A 17,701-nucleotide genomic window follows, 5' to 3' on the forward strand; every position below is an offset into this window, starting at 1 on the left:
AAAAAAAAAAAAGAATTAGTAACGTGGACAAGAAATGAAGAAATTATCCAGAATGTAGTACAGAAAAAGACTTTTAAAAAAACAGCTTAGGTAAGATGGCTAATAAAATAAGAATGGCCAACTTAAGATCCCACACAAGACTAATACGAATTCTAGAATAAATGCAGAAAATAGGGATGAAACACTATTCAAAGAGATAATTTCGCTACTGAACATTATTCAAAGAGTGAGAATTTTCCATATTTCATGAAAGATATAAAAACATATATTGACAAGTGTTGAGCAAAATAAAAATAAATCTAGATATATCTGATTAAAGCTACGACATAACAAATACAGAGAAAACCAGGAAGTAAAGAGAAATTATCTACAAAAATGAGAATTATCTGACAACAGACCTATTAATAGCAAAACAGAGTCAAAAGACAATAAAAATATTATCTTCAAAGTATTATAATTCTATGTCCAACTAAAGACCTTTCATCACTGAGTATAAAATTAAAGCATTTTCAGAAAATACAATTTACTGAAAAAAACTACTAAAGGATAATTAATAGATAGATCAGTGAGAAGGAAACTGAACTCAGAAAGAAGGAGTAACACTCAAGAAGCAATGATAACAGATTGGTAAACGTGCAAATAAATCTAAATAAGCAGTAATTATTAAATTAGTCAACTGGGGAGAGGATGATTTTAAAAACATAAAACTAAAATGACACTAAATAACAATAGTATAAAACAGGAGTCAATTAGAGTCAAAGCTTTCTAAGATGCCATATTATTCAGAAGAATGGAGATAATCGTTAGTTTTATACATTAAATGAAACATTCATGTAAAATATGTAAGAATAATGATTAAAGTAATAGTAATAGAATGTATAACTTCCTAACAGAGAGAACATGAAAATTAAAAATTCAAAGAGAAATTAACATAAAAAAATAGAAAAGAGATAAGGCGCAGAATATAAAGAGCATTTAATACAACAATATAATAATTGACGCAAACACATCAATAACCACAATAAATGTAAGTGGAAGTTTTTTTAAAGAAAGAGATTCTCTGATTTGATTTTTTAAAAGGTAACTATAGTCTATTCATAAGACATATACCTAAAACATAATGACACAGAACTGGAAACTAACAATCACAAAAAAAGCTATATTGGGCAATACTAACCAAAAGAAATATTACATAGATGATAAAAGCAGACAAAATAGACTTTACAGCAAAGAGTATTACATTAGAATAAAGAGGTCATTACCAAATGATAAAGGAAAGAAGTCATCACAAAGAACAGTTCTAAATCTGTATGCATTTATATTCAAAACATATAAAGCAAAATTTGACAGATAACAAAAAGAAAATTTAAATACAAAATGATAATGGGTGATGATTTTAATATAACTTTATCCCAAATAGATATATTTAGCAGACAAAACAAAAGGATATAGAAAATTTGAAGACAATTAACAAGTGATCTGGTACATTTTTTCCAAGGTGCAGCAATCTACTAATGGACTATCAATCAAACTTATAACCACATTAAAAAAAAATTAAACTGAATAGAATTGAAAGTATCAGAATGTATCCCATATGGCAAAGATAAGCATTATTTTGTGAAACCTTTATATTTATATATTGAGTGATGATATAAAGTGTACTTCTTGCCGTGGGTTAGTTTGAAAATCTTCAATCTAATGGATTTAAATTAAAGTCTTCACCCCCAAATTGGAGCATACACATTATTCTCAAACACTCAAGAAATATTTACAAAATCTAACCATTTACTAGGCACAAAAGAAGTCACAACTAAACCCAGAGAATCAATACCATATCCCGAATGGCGTTGAAAGATGTCCCACAAGAGCTATCTGACTGCTAGTTGGTCCCCTGAGGCTCCATTCAACAATCCTGGGGGTGAGTGGGTGAAATGGATGAAGGGGGTCAAAAGGCACAAACTTCCACATATAAAACAAATAGGTCATGAGGATGTAATGTACAGCATGGTGACTATAGTTCATAATACTGCATCGTATATTTGAAAATTGCTGAGAGAGTAGATCTTAAAAGCTCTCACAAGAAAAACAAAAATTTTGTAACTATGTACGGTGATTAATATACTAGACTTATTGCAGTGATCATTTTGCAATATATATATATATATAGAGAGAGAGAGAGAGAGAGAGCAAATCATTATTTATACACCTGAAACTAATCTAATGTTTAATGGAAATTTTACTTCAATAAAGAAAACAAAACATCAATCCTACTTTCCTGGAGTGACCTAGAACATGTCTCTGTCCCTTGTAAGTGCCAACTAACTTAGCTATTTATTATTTGTGTCTAGCATGTAATAAGTACTCAAAAATTTTTGATAGAAAGTAAGACTGCAGAATAGAAGCACTTTGGCAATCTTTGAGAAGTTGAAACTGAGCTAAGGTTAATCGTTTTCAACCTTTTGAGATATTCCACCATGGATAGAGTTAAGTACTAGAAGAAATATACCCCCTCTCCTCAAAAAAAGACAAAAAATTTTTGAGCTCGCACAAGTGGAGGAGTGTATGGGTGTTTGGGTGCATGGACCATAGCGTGAACAGGCACAGGAAGCAAGCAAGCAAGCTAGCTAACCAGAAGGGACAATTCTAGATGGGTTAATATTGCCAGTCTTCTTTAATTGTCTCATCTGTCAAAGGAGAAAGTGACTTTTCCAAGACACTCTTCTATTAGCTCAAAGAGGACAGAGGACATAGTCTCTTCTCACCTTTCTCAACTGCCTTTTATTTCACTCCAGGGTTTACAGCCATGGGGTGGGAAACCCAGCTGGGGCACAGAGATGGGCCAGGTAGGAAAGGTCCTCTGTGTCATGCTAAAGAGTTAGACAGTTGGGAACTGAGGTAAGTTTGCTCATTGAAGCAGAGAGTAACAGTCAGATTCAGGGGGATGCAGAAGATAAAACAGAAAAGAGAGAGACTAGAAATTGTGCATGCCTTTAATGTGGTGGTTGCAGTGTCAGCCCTCAAATATTCATTTGAGAGAAGACTGGTGAAAGTATGGATAGAATATAGAAAGTGAAAAAATTTAACTGAAGTTAAAATTAACCATTTTAAAATATACAATTCAGGGGCATTTAGTACATTTACAGTGCCATGTAAATGTACCATCACTTCTGTCCAGTTCCAAACATTTTTATCACCCAGAAGGAAACCCCATACCCATCATGCAGTCGGTCCCCCTTTTCCCGTCTCCTCAGCCTCTGGAAACCACTAACTTTGTTTCTGTCTCTACAGATTTACCTAGACTGGATATTTCCTATAAATAGAATCATACAATATGTCTGGCTCTTCCTTAGCCAGACATTTTCGAGATTCATTCATCTTATAGCATATATCAGTGAGAAAGAAAATTTCTAAAACTGCAAAATCAGAACAGCTGAACCTAACGCACATGGCAGGCAATTAAGGGTGGGGAGCAAGAGAAGTAAGGACAATGGCCATCACATAAGCCTGGCCATCACATAAGCCTAAAAGTCAGTGGCAGCATTGACACAAATGGGAAAGACAGAAGATACCATAGGGACAAGGGTGACAAGTCTGTTTCTAAACACACTAAGTTCGAAGTGCTAAGAGAAATCCATTTTGAAGAGATCACCAGGCAGCTGAAAATGTAGTCTGCAACTTAAGAGAGAAGCCCCAGCAGCGGCTACAGAGGTGAAGAGGCAGGGACGTGAGCTTACTGTTCTCTGAGGTCGAAGGGTACATACACAGCTACAACTACTTCTGTCATTTAGACACACAAATGCACAAACTGTCCTTGCCTTTTTCAGAATGTGATGCATCCATTTACAAAACTTCAGAGATGAACAATAATGAGCCAGGCTCAGGAGAGAGAAATATTATCCTCACCCTAGAGCGAAACTCATGCTGTATTTTGTTCTGGCTTTCAGAAAAAAGGACCCCTTTCACGGAGATCACAGCTGGCATTTTCCAATAAATATCTCTACCACTTGTGAACCTTATCACTGGGTACCATCATTCTCTGCTTCCAGCATGGTCTACCAGCATCTAACTCTCCTCAGACTCCTGTTAGTTTTATGATTTGTTTAGAAGTTTGGTGTAAATATGTGGTCCCATCAGTCTGACTGACTATAACTCTGGAAGTAAAATATTCATTGGTCCTCATTGAGCAAGCCCTCTCTGTGTAATTTTCACCCACAAAGGAAGGGAGGGGCTGACCTTCCACTTTCTCTCCTCACATTCAGGCCTAAGCCAACATCCCAGGACTCTGAGGACCCTGGCCTCATGTTTTTCTGGCTTTGAATGGTAAGAGCAACAGTAATCATCTCTTTCGCCAAAGCGCTATTATTTATGACCTGATACCAAGTCCTACACACAAATCCATTTAAATCTATATGAAAGAATTTTCATTTGCTTAAAATATGTGTATTTATTTTCTTATGAGCATGTAATTTATGTATTTATACAAAAACATACACACATATAAAATTTACAAAATATACTTCTAAGTTGTTTTTCTATACCCTTGAGGTCAGGCTCAAACTGGAAATTTTGAGAAAAGAAAGCATTATGGCATACTTCCTGGTAAACTTAGACCAAAGGAAAAAGAGGGAAGTAAATTAGTAGGAACATAAATGCAGAGATAAGAGAGCTACAATCAGAGGAGAAATTCCTCCAGTCCTGCGGGTAAGTACTTGTGAAAGTTAAGGGGCAAGGGTTATTCAGGATGAAAAAATGTTCTCAGCAACTATCCCTCCCTCTGTCAAACTCAAAGAATCCCCTAGGCAAGCTGTGGTCACCACAGCTCCACATTCTCACCCTTCATTCACTCCCTCACCCAGCAATCCCCAATGATGCACATGTGCCAGGTACTCTTTCTTCTAGGTGCAGAGACCCCACAGTGAACTGGACAGACAAACCCCCTACCCTACAGAGCTCAGGTTCTAAAGGGGCATTAGTGAAGGGGGGTACTGATGAGAGACAAAGAAGTAAAACACACCGGCATTTTCAGATAAATGGTGACAATATACACATAATTTACCCAAATCAATGTGTCAGATGGAAAGGCAGATAGAGATAGCCAGGGTGGGGAAAGGAACAACTCAGTGTGTGAGTACTAAGGAGAGGGTGGCTGACATGAAAAGTCAGTAGAGACCCGAAGATCAGAGAATGAGCTGCAAGCAGTATGGGTCTCTGGAAAAAGGGAGGGTTGGGAGGGCAAGCTCAAGGTCAGCATGTAAAAAAAGGGAGTGAGGGAAGAATCACAGAGGTTGCAGCACTGGCTCCTTTGCTGTAATTTGTTTTGTCATCCTCGTGCCAAAGTGAACTGTAAACACCTTGAACACCTGTGCTGCCATTCACCAGCATGCCCGCCGCCTAGTACAGGGCCTCAATTAAGTTGGGTAGATGGACGGTGGATGGATGGGGAATGACTGGGTCAATCAGGAAGCTTAGCAGAAGGAAAAGCAAACTACTAAGTGACGCTTTTAGCAGGTAATATACTGGTTAACCATCATCTGAGAGCCTTCACCAACAGTTCTTAATTTCATCAATATGCAGGCTATTTTCCAAGAAAATACTCAGCTTTAGTCTTATAATGGACGTCAACAATAAAACAGCATTTGCATTACTGTATACAAATGAATACAGATACAGATATACACATACGTGTTCACGTGTATTCATCTTCTAGACCACTTTGCTAGGACACATTCACTCCTTAAAATAATAATAAAAGAAATATATATTTAAATCATATTGGCCGAAAATAAATATAGGTAGTATACACACATTGTGTATTTACACAGCTTTAACAGACAACCATAACATTTTCTAGCTCATTGGAAGAGAAGGCTCTCGAGAAAAAAAGCTACCACTTCATGCTGTATTCTAGTAATAATACACCTTATTTGGACACATAAAAAATTAATAGCCAGCCCATCTGAATGGAAATTATAAAAAATAGCTTTAGACCAGTGTACAATGAGCCTTTTCTGTAAAGGACCAGATAGCAAATATGTTAGGCTTTGCAAGCAACATACAGCCTTTGTCACATAGTTTTCTTTGCTTTTTTAGGTTTACTCTGTGTGGTGGTAGTGGTGGTGGTGATTGTTTTACGATGCTATTAAAAATGTAAAAATCACTCTCAGTTCCCAGGCCATACAAACAAGCCTCAGTTTGCTGACTCCTGCTTTAAATCTCAATAAGAATGGGACACTTAGATTCCCAAGTTCCTCACAATTAAATTAAAGGGAGAAATCCCCATACATCTCCAGATTACCTCTTTCAATCTCTCCAGCTCATTTTGAAGGGCCTGTTTGGATATTTCCACTTCAATCATCTTTTGTCGGAGAGTTTCATTTTCATCTTCGGCTTTAGAACGCTTTTCCTCCACAGTTTCAAGTTCATGGTGCAATCTAACAGATACATCTTTGGCTACCTGCAGAGATAGTCATCAGGATATGAAACTTTCTGTGTGCAAAGGCTACATTCAAATAACTTCCAAGGCAGACTAATTAAGTGATATGGTATTACACCAAAGAGCAAAGATTTTGGCAAAATTAACAAACTTATTTTTTGAAAAGGAGAATATTAGTTTAAAATGTGAAATCTACATTATGAGGGAGAATATGACTTTTATGTGGATTAAAAGGCCACTTTGGATGGCCCTACTTCCTTATAGACTATCACCAAGAATGTTAATTCTGCCCAGATGCACATGCTTTAAATAATAATTAGAAAAAAAATAATACATTTCTGTCCCCTGAGGTAATACTAAACCTACCTGCTTTAAAAAAAAAAAAAAAATCTGTATGCAGTAGATGTTTAATGTAGTCAAGTTTTAAATTGTCTTCTGTGGTAAAATATTTCAATGTTAAAAGCAAACATTTTTATTTTCCTAAAGGAAATGAGAGATTTTTGCAACAGAAATATAAATCACCCTTCTATCACATGAAATCACGTTTTGTTAGTGGTTCACAAATTTGATAGAATTACAAAGGTTCCTTTCCTGTTATCATAATGAAAGGCTAAATGGGGTTTCGTAAGTACTCCCATAGTAAGGAAGACATTATATGCATAATTCATCTCTAGATGAATGATTTGATAATCAGGGCATAAGAGAAGCCATGCTACCCATGGAGAGAACAAATGGTTTCAAGTCTGGGATTGCTTCACTTCATTCCCACTTCTGCCAATGGTTCTCAAAGACACTTTTGACAATTAGTTTTGATCATATTTCTCCTTCCATTAAATCACCACTACACAAGTCTCACTTGGGTTATGGTAATTTCAGGTTTTCTGAATCCTAGGAACTTAAAAAACAATAAAAACGTTAAGTGATTATTATCAACTTTTAAGAGTAGTCTTTGACTATAGCTGAATTGATAACCAATAGATTTTTTTTACATACTTCAGCTCTTTAGAGGAGTTCTTTTACAATTTCTACACAAGTTTCAGACCAATTGCCAGGCATTAATTCTTTTTTATTATAGAGCTATTACTATGATTTCTCTTTCCTTTCTTTTTTTTTCAAATTTAAAGATTCTAGTTCATGACAGATTTAAATCTTGGGCCATCAAAGCCACATGACAACACATACCCTATGAACCTTCATTCATCAAGTGAACAAAAATGTTCATACTGAAATGTGTTGAAAGAGAGAAAGAAACACTAACAGAACACTAAGACCACGAGTAAGTGGGGTCTGATGCATGTCCCATCAGCCGTGCTCACTCACCTTTAAGTCTTGTTCCAGACTTCGGATAAGCTCACCATCCACTTGACCTGTCTCAGCCACTTTCAGGCTTTTCTGCTCGGCTTTCCTGAGGCGGTACTGCAGGATTCGGCAGTTTTTATTAGCACGGTCCAGTTCTCGCCGAAGTTCCTGCAGCTGGTAAACATCTTCCTCTAAATAACTGTCCCTCATCTCTTCCATTTCAGCACGAAGTTCATCCAACTCATCCTACACAAGCCAGACGGAGTAGATTTATAAGCCAAATATGTCAAAAAAGGATGGTGTCTCCCCTCCACCCCTGCTCTGGGACACTAAAAGTTAACTACCTGTGCACTTACTCATCGGCTTATGACCACAGAAACCTTTGGATATTCTCACATGAGAACATATCACCAAACTACTGTTAAAATCTTACGGATCCAGAAACTAAAATCCAGCCTGGATTATTTACTGTGACCTCTCAGCATTTATTCCACTCTCACTATTTCTTCACATACTCACATCCATAAATGAAATCAACTCTGCAGCTAATTAAACCTTTCAATTCAAACCAAAATTGCCCCTATCTCTAAGGAACAAGCCAGGTTCAAAGATGAGTCAGACAGATCCTGCCTTCAAAGCACATGAACTTTAGTGGGATTATACCTGTGAACTGCCCTGGAATTATAACGTACCTGCCAATGTCCCTAAAATTCTGTTCCGCAGTATAAATTTCAGCATTGCCTAGGTGACTTACAATTCTAAAGACAAAACCTTTTGCATTATTTCAAATACACATTGGGTTTGCTTTTTTCCATTCACCTATTCTTAATTTCCCACCTCCATTTTACTTTGCTGTCAACATGAAGACACTCTAGATACAGGAAAAACCTAGGCATTGTCCCCGGCTCCCCTCTACCCCTCCCATTCCACAGTCAATCCAGTGCTGTCAGCTCGGCGTCACAATACCTGTGGGTGCTCTCTTCCCAAGGACCACAACGTCCACCCTCCCAAGGAGCAGCTGCACAAACAGGTAAGTCCATCACATGGGATTCCCTACTTCCCCTATCCCCCACTCCTCCTCCATAGACCATTCTCTGCCCAGACAGTGATCCTTTTAATGTGTAACTCAGACCTGTCCACCACCCCCATACTCAAACCCTCCAGCAGCTTCCCATCACACCAAGAAAAGTCCTCCCCACGGCCTCAGAGCTGCCCCTCCCCTTCCCTGGCCCACAGAGGAAAGGACTGCTTCGGCCTTTCACTTGTTATGCTGTCTTGTTAAAATGCTCCTCCCAGCACTTTAGGCAACTCCTGTCACATAATTTGAAGGACACACAATGCCTTCCCTGACCACCTTCCCTGCCAAACCCACTGTTTCTCTTGCTTTGCTCTCTTTTCTTCCTATCTCTTATCACTGTCAACTTATCATCTGTCACCCACACTAAAAGGTAAGCTCCACAAGGGCAGACACCTTGAGTGTTTTGTTCCTCTGCATTCACAGCACCAAGAATGAGCCACACAGCAAGCCCTCATTAAATGTTTGTGGAATAAATACACAACACTGGTCAACATGTGGAAAGATCAAATCATAAAGATGACTGTACCTTTGCTTTGTTCCAGTCTTGTGGCCTAATTATGAAAAAATTTTCCCAAGCCCATAGGCATAGCTGCAATATGTGAGTTATAAATTCTACTGAAGTATTATAAAAGATTTTAACAAGGAACAATTTAGAAGGAAGAAGACTAAGGAAAGCATTCTAGGAATTTTCTAGATTCATTTGATGGTTTAAATGCCTCCAGAATAGGATACACTCAGTCATTCTCATTTGTTTTGTTCAATTAATACCAAGGCTCAAGAAAAAAACTCCCCCAAACTTCACCTTAAATTGTCAGTTCTTGTCCTGCCATTTAGTTTGTTCCTGGATTCTCGCCACTCTTGCTAATCCTGCATTTGTTCTTAAAACTGGGGATATACTTATAATAAAGCACAAGGGTTTCCCAATATCAGAGCCTCAAGTAGACAAGAAATTGAACAGGAAGAAACCTCATGAAGATAACATTAGGTACAAAAAGTGTAACAAATAAATTGGGAATCCTTATGAAAAAATACAGATTGGCACAAACAAGGTGAAAACAGTTCTCCAGCCACCCTCAAGTGTATGCAGTGGTCTACTGGAAAGAGCAAAATGTGCCATCTCATTCCCCCAAACCCCGTCTGATTCTCCCCACTCTGCCCACACAACCCTAACCAAGAGAATGACCTTCTCAAGTGACTATGACTCTACATGGAGCCTGTTTCAATGGACTGCCAAGGAGAACGAATGTTAAAAAGAAAGCTTTACCAACTTCCTAGGAGTCAAATGAACAGATTGTTTTTCTTCTTGGATTCTAGGTGATCTTACAGAATTTCTGTATGAGTAATGAAGATGTTTTAATGCGTCTCAAAGAAAGGTAAATCTTAACATTGAAAATGTGAAGTATAAACAAGTTTCATTTCTTTTCATGGAGATCTCTCCCTATAAATTCTGTTCCTAACAGAATTCACTGGGACTGGTAGTTACTGAAATGAGCATAAAAGTCGATCGGTTGAATATACACGAACAGAATGTACTGGCTGGGCTCTTCAGGGAACTGGAGAACTCAGCCGTTTCATGGGAGTCTTTGTCGACTTCAACAAAGAAGAGGTGGTTGCTGATGCCAGACCCCCACACTAAGACTTGGGTGATGCCATGTGGGAGTTGTGCCCTGATCCAGCCTATGCTAGAGGAGACCAACTGCACATTATACGCTTTAAACTGGCCTTGTGGATGTCATTCTTTGGATAAAGAAGGTATTTTCAAAATCAAGGTCAAGTTTCACCCAGGTTCCATCCAGGACCACGACGGGTCCAACTTTGAGAAAGAGGCTAATCTCTACCCTTGTGCCTGAGTACAGTTAAAAGGTAATTGTGTCAGTCTATGGCCATACTACCCTGAACAAGCCCAATCCCGTCTGATCTGGGAAGCTAAGCAGGGTCGGGCCTGGTTAGTATTTGGATGGGAGACCACCTAGGAAGACCAGGGGCTGTAGGCATAAAAAAATAAGAGATTGCAAGCTGACAAGGTCCTTGCAATCTGTAAGGTCAACCAAGGGTTGCCTCGCCTAAAATAAATAGATAAATAAAAAAAATAATAAAATAATTTTTTTTAAAAAAGGTAATTGTGTCATTTAATAACTCTGTATGGTGCCAGGCGGGAACTAGACTTTTGAGGGGATCACTTTGTAAATTACACAAATTTCTAACCACTAGGCTGTACATCTGAAACTAATATAAAATAATATTGGGTGTCAAAAAAATTCTTTTAATAAATAAATAAAACCATTTTGGAATAAAAAAGGTAATTGTGTCATTACACAACTAATAAAAAATAGTTCAATGCAAGCAATAATCACTATATGCATACATACAAATACACAGTGACTGTGGGCATTCAATGGTTCATGGAAGAAATTGTTTGATTTCTCTTCCATCTAGAAAGCTGTCCATAAAAGCCAAAGTCATTAATGTCTGGAATTACTTGTTACTCAAACTAAAGTCTTTAAAATGTGATACAGCCATAAGAAGATATAAAATGCAACTTCCAAGCATAAAAATGTTCTCTAGTTTTCAGATTATAACGGGAAGGCCCTCATCGACCCTAATGTTAGATGCTGGATATGTTATACAGATGTGTAAACAACAAACTGCAGGCTAAAAAACTGTTTAAGGGCTAGATGACCCCATACCGTCACATTATTGAATAGGTCAGACATAAACAGCTAATATTCTTTGGCATAAAAAATTATCAACATTAATTGCAGTGAGACCAAATTAGGGAGATCATGATTGCATGTATGTGAATCATTGCTTTTATAACTCATATTCTAACTAAATTTGTAGAACAGAAGACATCCTTTATTAAGCACTTTACCTTCATTACCAACCTTATAATAACTCTTCAGGAACACATTAACCCCATGTATAGACAAGGAAACCAAATCTACACTGGTTAACATGTCAAAAGTCCCAGCTAATCCATGGAAGCTAGACTGCGAACCCAGGCTGTCTGGTTGCAAACTCATGCTCTTTCCAGTAAATATTATAAATTATTTGCAACAACCTGGAAAAGGAAACAATAAGAGATCTTAAGTTGTACTTTTAAAAGCCCACGGTCAGTGTAAAATAATAAAAGCAGGCTAACATTTAGAGCTTGACAATTGTCAATGTGCAAGTATATCCATTATCACAATTGGGCCTCAGAAAAATATTGCACTGTGAGGCAAAGATATCAATACCTCCCTTTTTAAAATGAGGAAATTGAGATTCTAAAAGTTTAAATGTCTTCCCAACATTAGTCTTTTTCAGAGGTGGGACAAAACCAGTGTTTCAATTCTTTTCATAGAGCCTCGAAAAAAAACAATTTTCAGGTTCAATGAAAAGAAGTTACCAAAAAAAGCAAATTATAAACCATGTAAGCTGGCAGGAGACGTTTGGAAAGCAAAAACTGTGATTATTCAGATTAGGGTTATGATGGATAGTGATTTTCAAACTAACATTATATTAATTTTCTGACAGCATGTTCTAATTTAGAAAATGTTACATTAAGAACTGTAAATATGTCTGCCATTTAAATGTTTAAGAAAACCAAATCAAGCAGAAAAGATATTTTTCTAATTTTGTATGTAAAATGAAATCTTGAAGTAGTATAAATCTCTTCAACTACTCCCCTTTGTAGATAACAAATTAAGCCTTATTTTATAATATCTCTCTTTGCCTGTAGATAACAAATATATACAAAATTAGAGGAATAATGAGGTACTATGTGTACATTACAGTAAACCAAGATTAAAATGAAACGTTTCAATAAAAATCTCTATGAGGATAGTCTTAGCCACAAATATAAAATAAAAACCAAATCCATGATATCTTAGTATAAGTGACGAAAACTCTTGATCATACTGATAATTTTATTCAAGTCTTAATCTTCTATAAACAACCCCAAATCAATAACTGGTTCTATTTTAATAACCCCTCTTTAAACAGACCCATTTGGACAGTAGGAGGAGTCATTTGGTTACTGTTTGTAATAATTCCATCTTCTGGGAGTTGTAGATATAAACTATTGCCTGTTGTAATATACAAATAATCCACCTCATTTCCCTCTGGACAATGCAAATGTTCTCTGCAGAGTCTCAGCTGTAGCTAAGAAGGCACAGGGGCTGCTACAATTGTTTGCCAAGTGACAACTCAGCTAGCAGCTGATGGGCTGTTTTGCCCTGTTCTACATTATATCACCTAAGTTTATTACAGCCGCTCTTGCACGGGCTGAATAAAGAATGGATGTGGAAAGTGGAATGTCGAGAAAGAATAGGAATACTGTCTACTTTAACCTATCCAAAAGGAAGGGAGGAGGAGCAGGGGTCAGAGGAGGGAAGGAAGAGCTGAAGTACTTCAAAATGGTTTGGTCTTGCCTCACATGTCCCCCCCTCCACCACCACCACCACCACCACCACCGCCACCACCGCCGCCTGCCCTCTGGGCCACAATGAGGGCCTGGAATCCAGGCAACCAAATTTAACAAAACAGTTTCAGAGCTTGAAACTCAAGAGATGAACTTCAAGTGAGAAACAGGATGGTAAGGTTGGATTACTGGTGATGCACTGCGTCTTAGAAAACCAAAAAGACCTTCCCACTGATCTCCTTTAGTAAATCACTCCTCTCAAAGAATCCAGTGTTATCCCTTGTAGCTAGCACTGATTTCTTTTGTTTTAACCAAAAATAATTCTTCGGCCCTTCCCCACACCAAGCCTCACCCATCCTACAGGATATCAGCACTTCAGAGTACACTATTTGGAAGCAGGGGTGGGGGTATTGTGAGCACATCACCAGTAATGTGAAAAGCCTTTTTAAAATAGGCCAATAAACTCAAAGTCATTAAATCCTCCTGCAAAGCCTGTAGAAACAGAGAACATAATTAATATGTTCACAATGAGCACTAAGGCTTGTCTGATTGTTTCAGAGCATTCGAGCAAAACAGTTGTGGCAGGCAGGAAACACACTAGTAACATTTTGTAGAAGTCCTCATCATTAAGAAATGTGCCTGGGTTTGGTTTGAGAAAGAAGTAAAGACCTTTTGGGTTCTCAACTGTTCACTTTAATTTCTGAATACTTCCAAATATGTTTGCATTCACCAAAGGTAAAGGGAAAACAAGAGTGCTTTTCTGACTATGTTCATGCAAAATGTCTGCTACCTGGATTGAGAAATTGTTGCATTTTTCCTTAGTGCCCTTTGAGGAAGGTAGAGGAGGAACAGAAAGCAGAGTCAAGGGACGGCCCCATAAAGCACAACAGAAGGCATGTACTTCTCTGTTGACATTTGCTATTTAAAAAAAAATAATAATACAGCAGTCTGGCTAAAAACCAAGAGAATTCCACTTGAATTTCCCAATCAATATGACATCCTCCTATGGTTTTGCAGGACTTATTTTTCTGCTTGATTACTCCTTGGTCATTCTAACTCAGAAAGTGTAACAGCCTTGTACAGTAATGATGACAAAACTGACACAGGAAAGAATGTAATGCTTAATGTGGTCACGATCCTCCAGAATATATCAAAGTAAAATTTCTGGGCTGAGTCTCCTCTTATTAGATAACATTTGAGCAGAGGGATGCTCTAGCCAATCACCAGAGTTCCGGGCAACATTCTCTAAGAAAGCAGTAGGTCAAAGATGCACTTTTATCTACCAACCAGAAAAGCACCACTGAGCAAAAAGAGCAACAAAAAGAGAAGTTCTGACTTATAATGTGCACACTCTAAATGCCACGTGCAAAGGCATGCCTACTGTTTCTGCCCCATGAGGTCATCAATACTCCCCACCAGATTTTGCACAAGTGGATGGGCTTACTGACCTTTAGAAACATCTACCAGGATTGTTGTGTTTCTTTCCCAAATTGAACTGTTGTAATTTAAGCTTTTGAATGTCCAAACATGTAACTCACGCATATATTTGTCATCATTCTTCTGGTCTCCTTGCCTCCTTCAGACCTCCTCTACCCATTTCTCTCTCCTGCTGTCAGAGGAAAGGCTAGGAGGCGGACTCAGGCATAGTAAACAGTTGGCCATGACACCTGCTCCATAGGAAATGGCAACTGAACATTCCTTAGAAATTAAACGTTGCCAGTGGGACTTATATGACCATTTGTACACAGGCTAGTGGAGAGATGTTCGTTATGGCCTTTTTGCCTAAAAGAAAATAGGTCTCCTATGAAAGCTAAACACTGGGAACATTCGAGGTAATCCGACAGCTCCAAAGCAAGCGGTGTGCTCTGAGAAAAGGAGCCTTGCCGGAAAGAGGATGCAGCCTGGTGCAGTGAAAACAGCAAAAGCTCTGGAGGCAGGGAAAGTGGAAGCTGCACACTTACTAGCCATATGGCCTTGGGCAAGTCATTTAAGTTTTCTGGGTCTCAGCATCTTTGTCTGTGAAATTGGGGTTATGATAAATGTAACATCATACCCTATGTTGTTGTGAAGATTCAGTGAAATATCAAATATACCAGATCAGACTCAAGGGTCAGACACCTATTTCATTCACTGAGAAACTAACTGTGAAAAGATAAAGCAAATAACCAGTTACCCATGGATGAACCCTGAAATGATGTCAGACCGTCTACCTTAAGATTAAAGATGTAGCAAGAAATATCTTCTTTATATATATATTTTCTTCCTTAGCAATCACGATTTGGATAAACATCACTTAGAAACAGTGTGGGTCAGGGATTATGCTAACAGTTGGGGTTACAAAACTGAACAAGATGATTTTTCTCACTCTCAGAATTTACAGTTGTAGATTTACCAAAATGTTGTTTTCTGTTAGAGTCCCACACAACAGTTGCCCTTTCTCTTCAACACCTTTGAATTTCACTTTGTTGTCTATTACATAACAGTAGGCGACGGAAGCAAATGTACTACTTGAAACATCTCACTCCAAGTTCCAAGCTACCCTCTTTTCTCAGTTTCTCCTTCCCTGCCTCACTGTTACCTCTTTGCACAAGATAAAATAACTGCTGGACTCAGTTGGTCAAAGCACCGTCTGATAAAAGGTTTAGGAAGACTCGGCAGTTAACTGATTTCAGTTTGAACTGCGCACTTCACTACCATCCACCATAAAAGCTCTCAACTTTGGTCCCACTAACCAGAAGCTGGGCCTCAGTCAGGTAGGTTCAGCATCTACAGAGAAAACAGTGCAAATCACATAACCTCCTGATAAAGGAGGGGCTCCCCAGTGGTTTGGGAGGATATACATTACCATCTCAACAGAAAAGTGAACAGATTTATATCACCGGAGCTATATACTAACCTGAGGTTTACAATAAATTAAAACCGTGGCCACCAATGTAATCTCCTTTATTTTCTCTCAGTTCACCTCCATTGTCTTGACTCCTCTAACATTGTCTAAACTCTCCGTTCTGCAGCGCCAGCCCTCCTCGGAGAAAAGATGGAGTCAGACTGAATGCCCCAAAGCTAACAAGACCAAGAAGCCACTGCTCTCAGGCCCTGTCGGAAAATGCTCCGAGATAGGGTGGCAGAGGTTGTGATTCCCTCGAAAGTTCTGGCGTGTGGATAGAATCAAGTGGCCTCTCCTGACTCCAGGGGAAAAAGAAAACAAAAAACAAAACCTGCTCGTGGAAGCTTACCGATGCCTAAGAAGCAAAACACTGTTGTCTCTCAACCTAGGCCACACTCAAGGTTCCCCTGAACTTAAGGTTTACCACGGGAAACGGCGGGGCCCCCTCTGCCTGTGCTATCCGAACCCCTAAAGGAGACACAAGGCGCCTGGCTTTCTGGAATTGCAGTAGAAGTAGCCGGCGCGTCTCCGCGATGGACCACCGCAAGCTCCGGAACCGACACGCCTGAGCTCCTTGGAGGAGGAAAATGCGCCCCCACAGGTGAGGGTGGGCACGTATATGGCGCGAGGAGTCTCTTTCGTATCCAAAAAGTGATTATAACCGCCTCTCCCCCAGCACATAAACTGAGGCAAAGGCATCAGGGGAGAGATGCAAAACTTCTAGAAACAAGAAAATCTAAGTGGTTTGAGAACCTGCCCGGCCACACAGGTCTTGTTGCTCCTTCCAGAAGTTTTGGCTTAAGTTTCCAATGCCCAGCGAGTTCGGGGACAGAAAAGTGAAAGGCAGAAGGGAGAAAGCTCTAGTCAGGACCAGGAAGGCGGGGCTCACGGGTCCCTGCCCGCACCCAGACCCTCCGGGGTCGTATCCAGACACCTGCGGCAGAGCCGTTGTCTCACCTTGAGATAGTCGTTCTCCGAGCGCAGCTCCTCCATCTCCCTCAGCAGCTCCTCTTCCTCCACCGCTGGTATCAGCCGGGGCTGCTCGCCCAAGCCGGGCTCCTTGGGGATCCCAGGGACCGCTCTCTCTGGCGGCGCGCGCACGCCGGCATCCTCCGTGCCGCCGGGCCCCGGGGAGCCCGTGGGGAACCCGCCCGGGCTGTTGCGACCCCCGAAGAAAGCTCCGGCGGCAGGGGGCGCGGCAAGTAGTGCAGCGGGCTCGGGGCTCCCTGGCGGCACTCCACGGGCTGCGGGGCTCTTCGCCGGGACTCCTCGTAGGGGTTCCCGATCGCTGGAGCCGGTGCCCGACTCCGCGTCGCTGCTGGCGGCAGGGAGCAGGCGCTGCTCATCGGATAGGGGTTCGGAGGGGCAGTCTGAGAGGTCCGAGCTGCTGTCCGTATGACTGATGCGCGATCCGGGGACAGGGGGGCTGGCCGTGGAGGTCACAGCAAGGATCACTGCGGGCACAGGAGCGGCGACGGACGCGGGCCCAATGGCGCGGGCTGGGGGCACCCCAGGGCCGCGTTTGGCTTTGCGGCCCTTGGCGGGAGGTGGCTCGGCCCCGGGCAGCGGCGGCGGTTTCCCAGCCCGGGACAGCGGCTCGGCGGG

The 17,701-nt window shown here is 40.1% G+C and overlaps 1 protein-coding gene and 1 pseudogene across 2 annotated transcripts in view; one reads left to right on the plus strand and one right to left on the minus strand.

The window, feature by feature from the left end:
- The window catches only part of MTCL1 (microtubule crosslinking factor 1), a 113,574-nt gene extending 95,879 nt beyond the window's left edge, over positions 1–17,695 (minus strand). For both annotated transcript variants that reach the window (XM_011366166.2, XM_023534174.1), the window contains exons 1-3: positions 17,054–17,695; positions 7,754–7,978; positions 6,296–6,454 (exon numbers count right to left, since the gene is read on the minus strand). In XM_011366166.2, the coding sequence (XP_011364468.1) occupies positions 6,296–6,454; positions 7,754–7,978; positions 17,054–17,089 (420 nt within the window). In that variant the 5' untranslated portion in view covers positions 17,090–17,695. The remainder of the gene's footprint in view (positions 1–6,295; positions 6,455–7,753; positions 7,979–17,053) is intronic.
- Positions 10,686–10,804, plus strand: LOC111743807 (annotated as a pseudogene).
- Positions 17,696–17,701: the final 6 nt, after the last annotated feature.

The sequence above is a fragment of the Pteropus vampyrus genome, unplaced genomic scaffold (assembly GCF_000151845.1).
Source record: "Pteropus vampyrus isolate Shadow unplaced genomic scaffold, Pvam_2.0 Scaffold122, whole genome shotgun sequence".
In the NCBI taxonomy this organism is placed as follows: domain Eukaryota; kingdom Metazoa; phylum Chordata; class Mammalia; order Chiroptera; family Pteropodidae; genus Pteropus; species Pteropus vampyrus.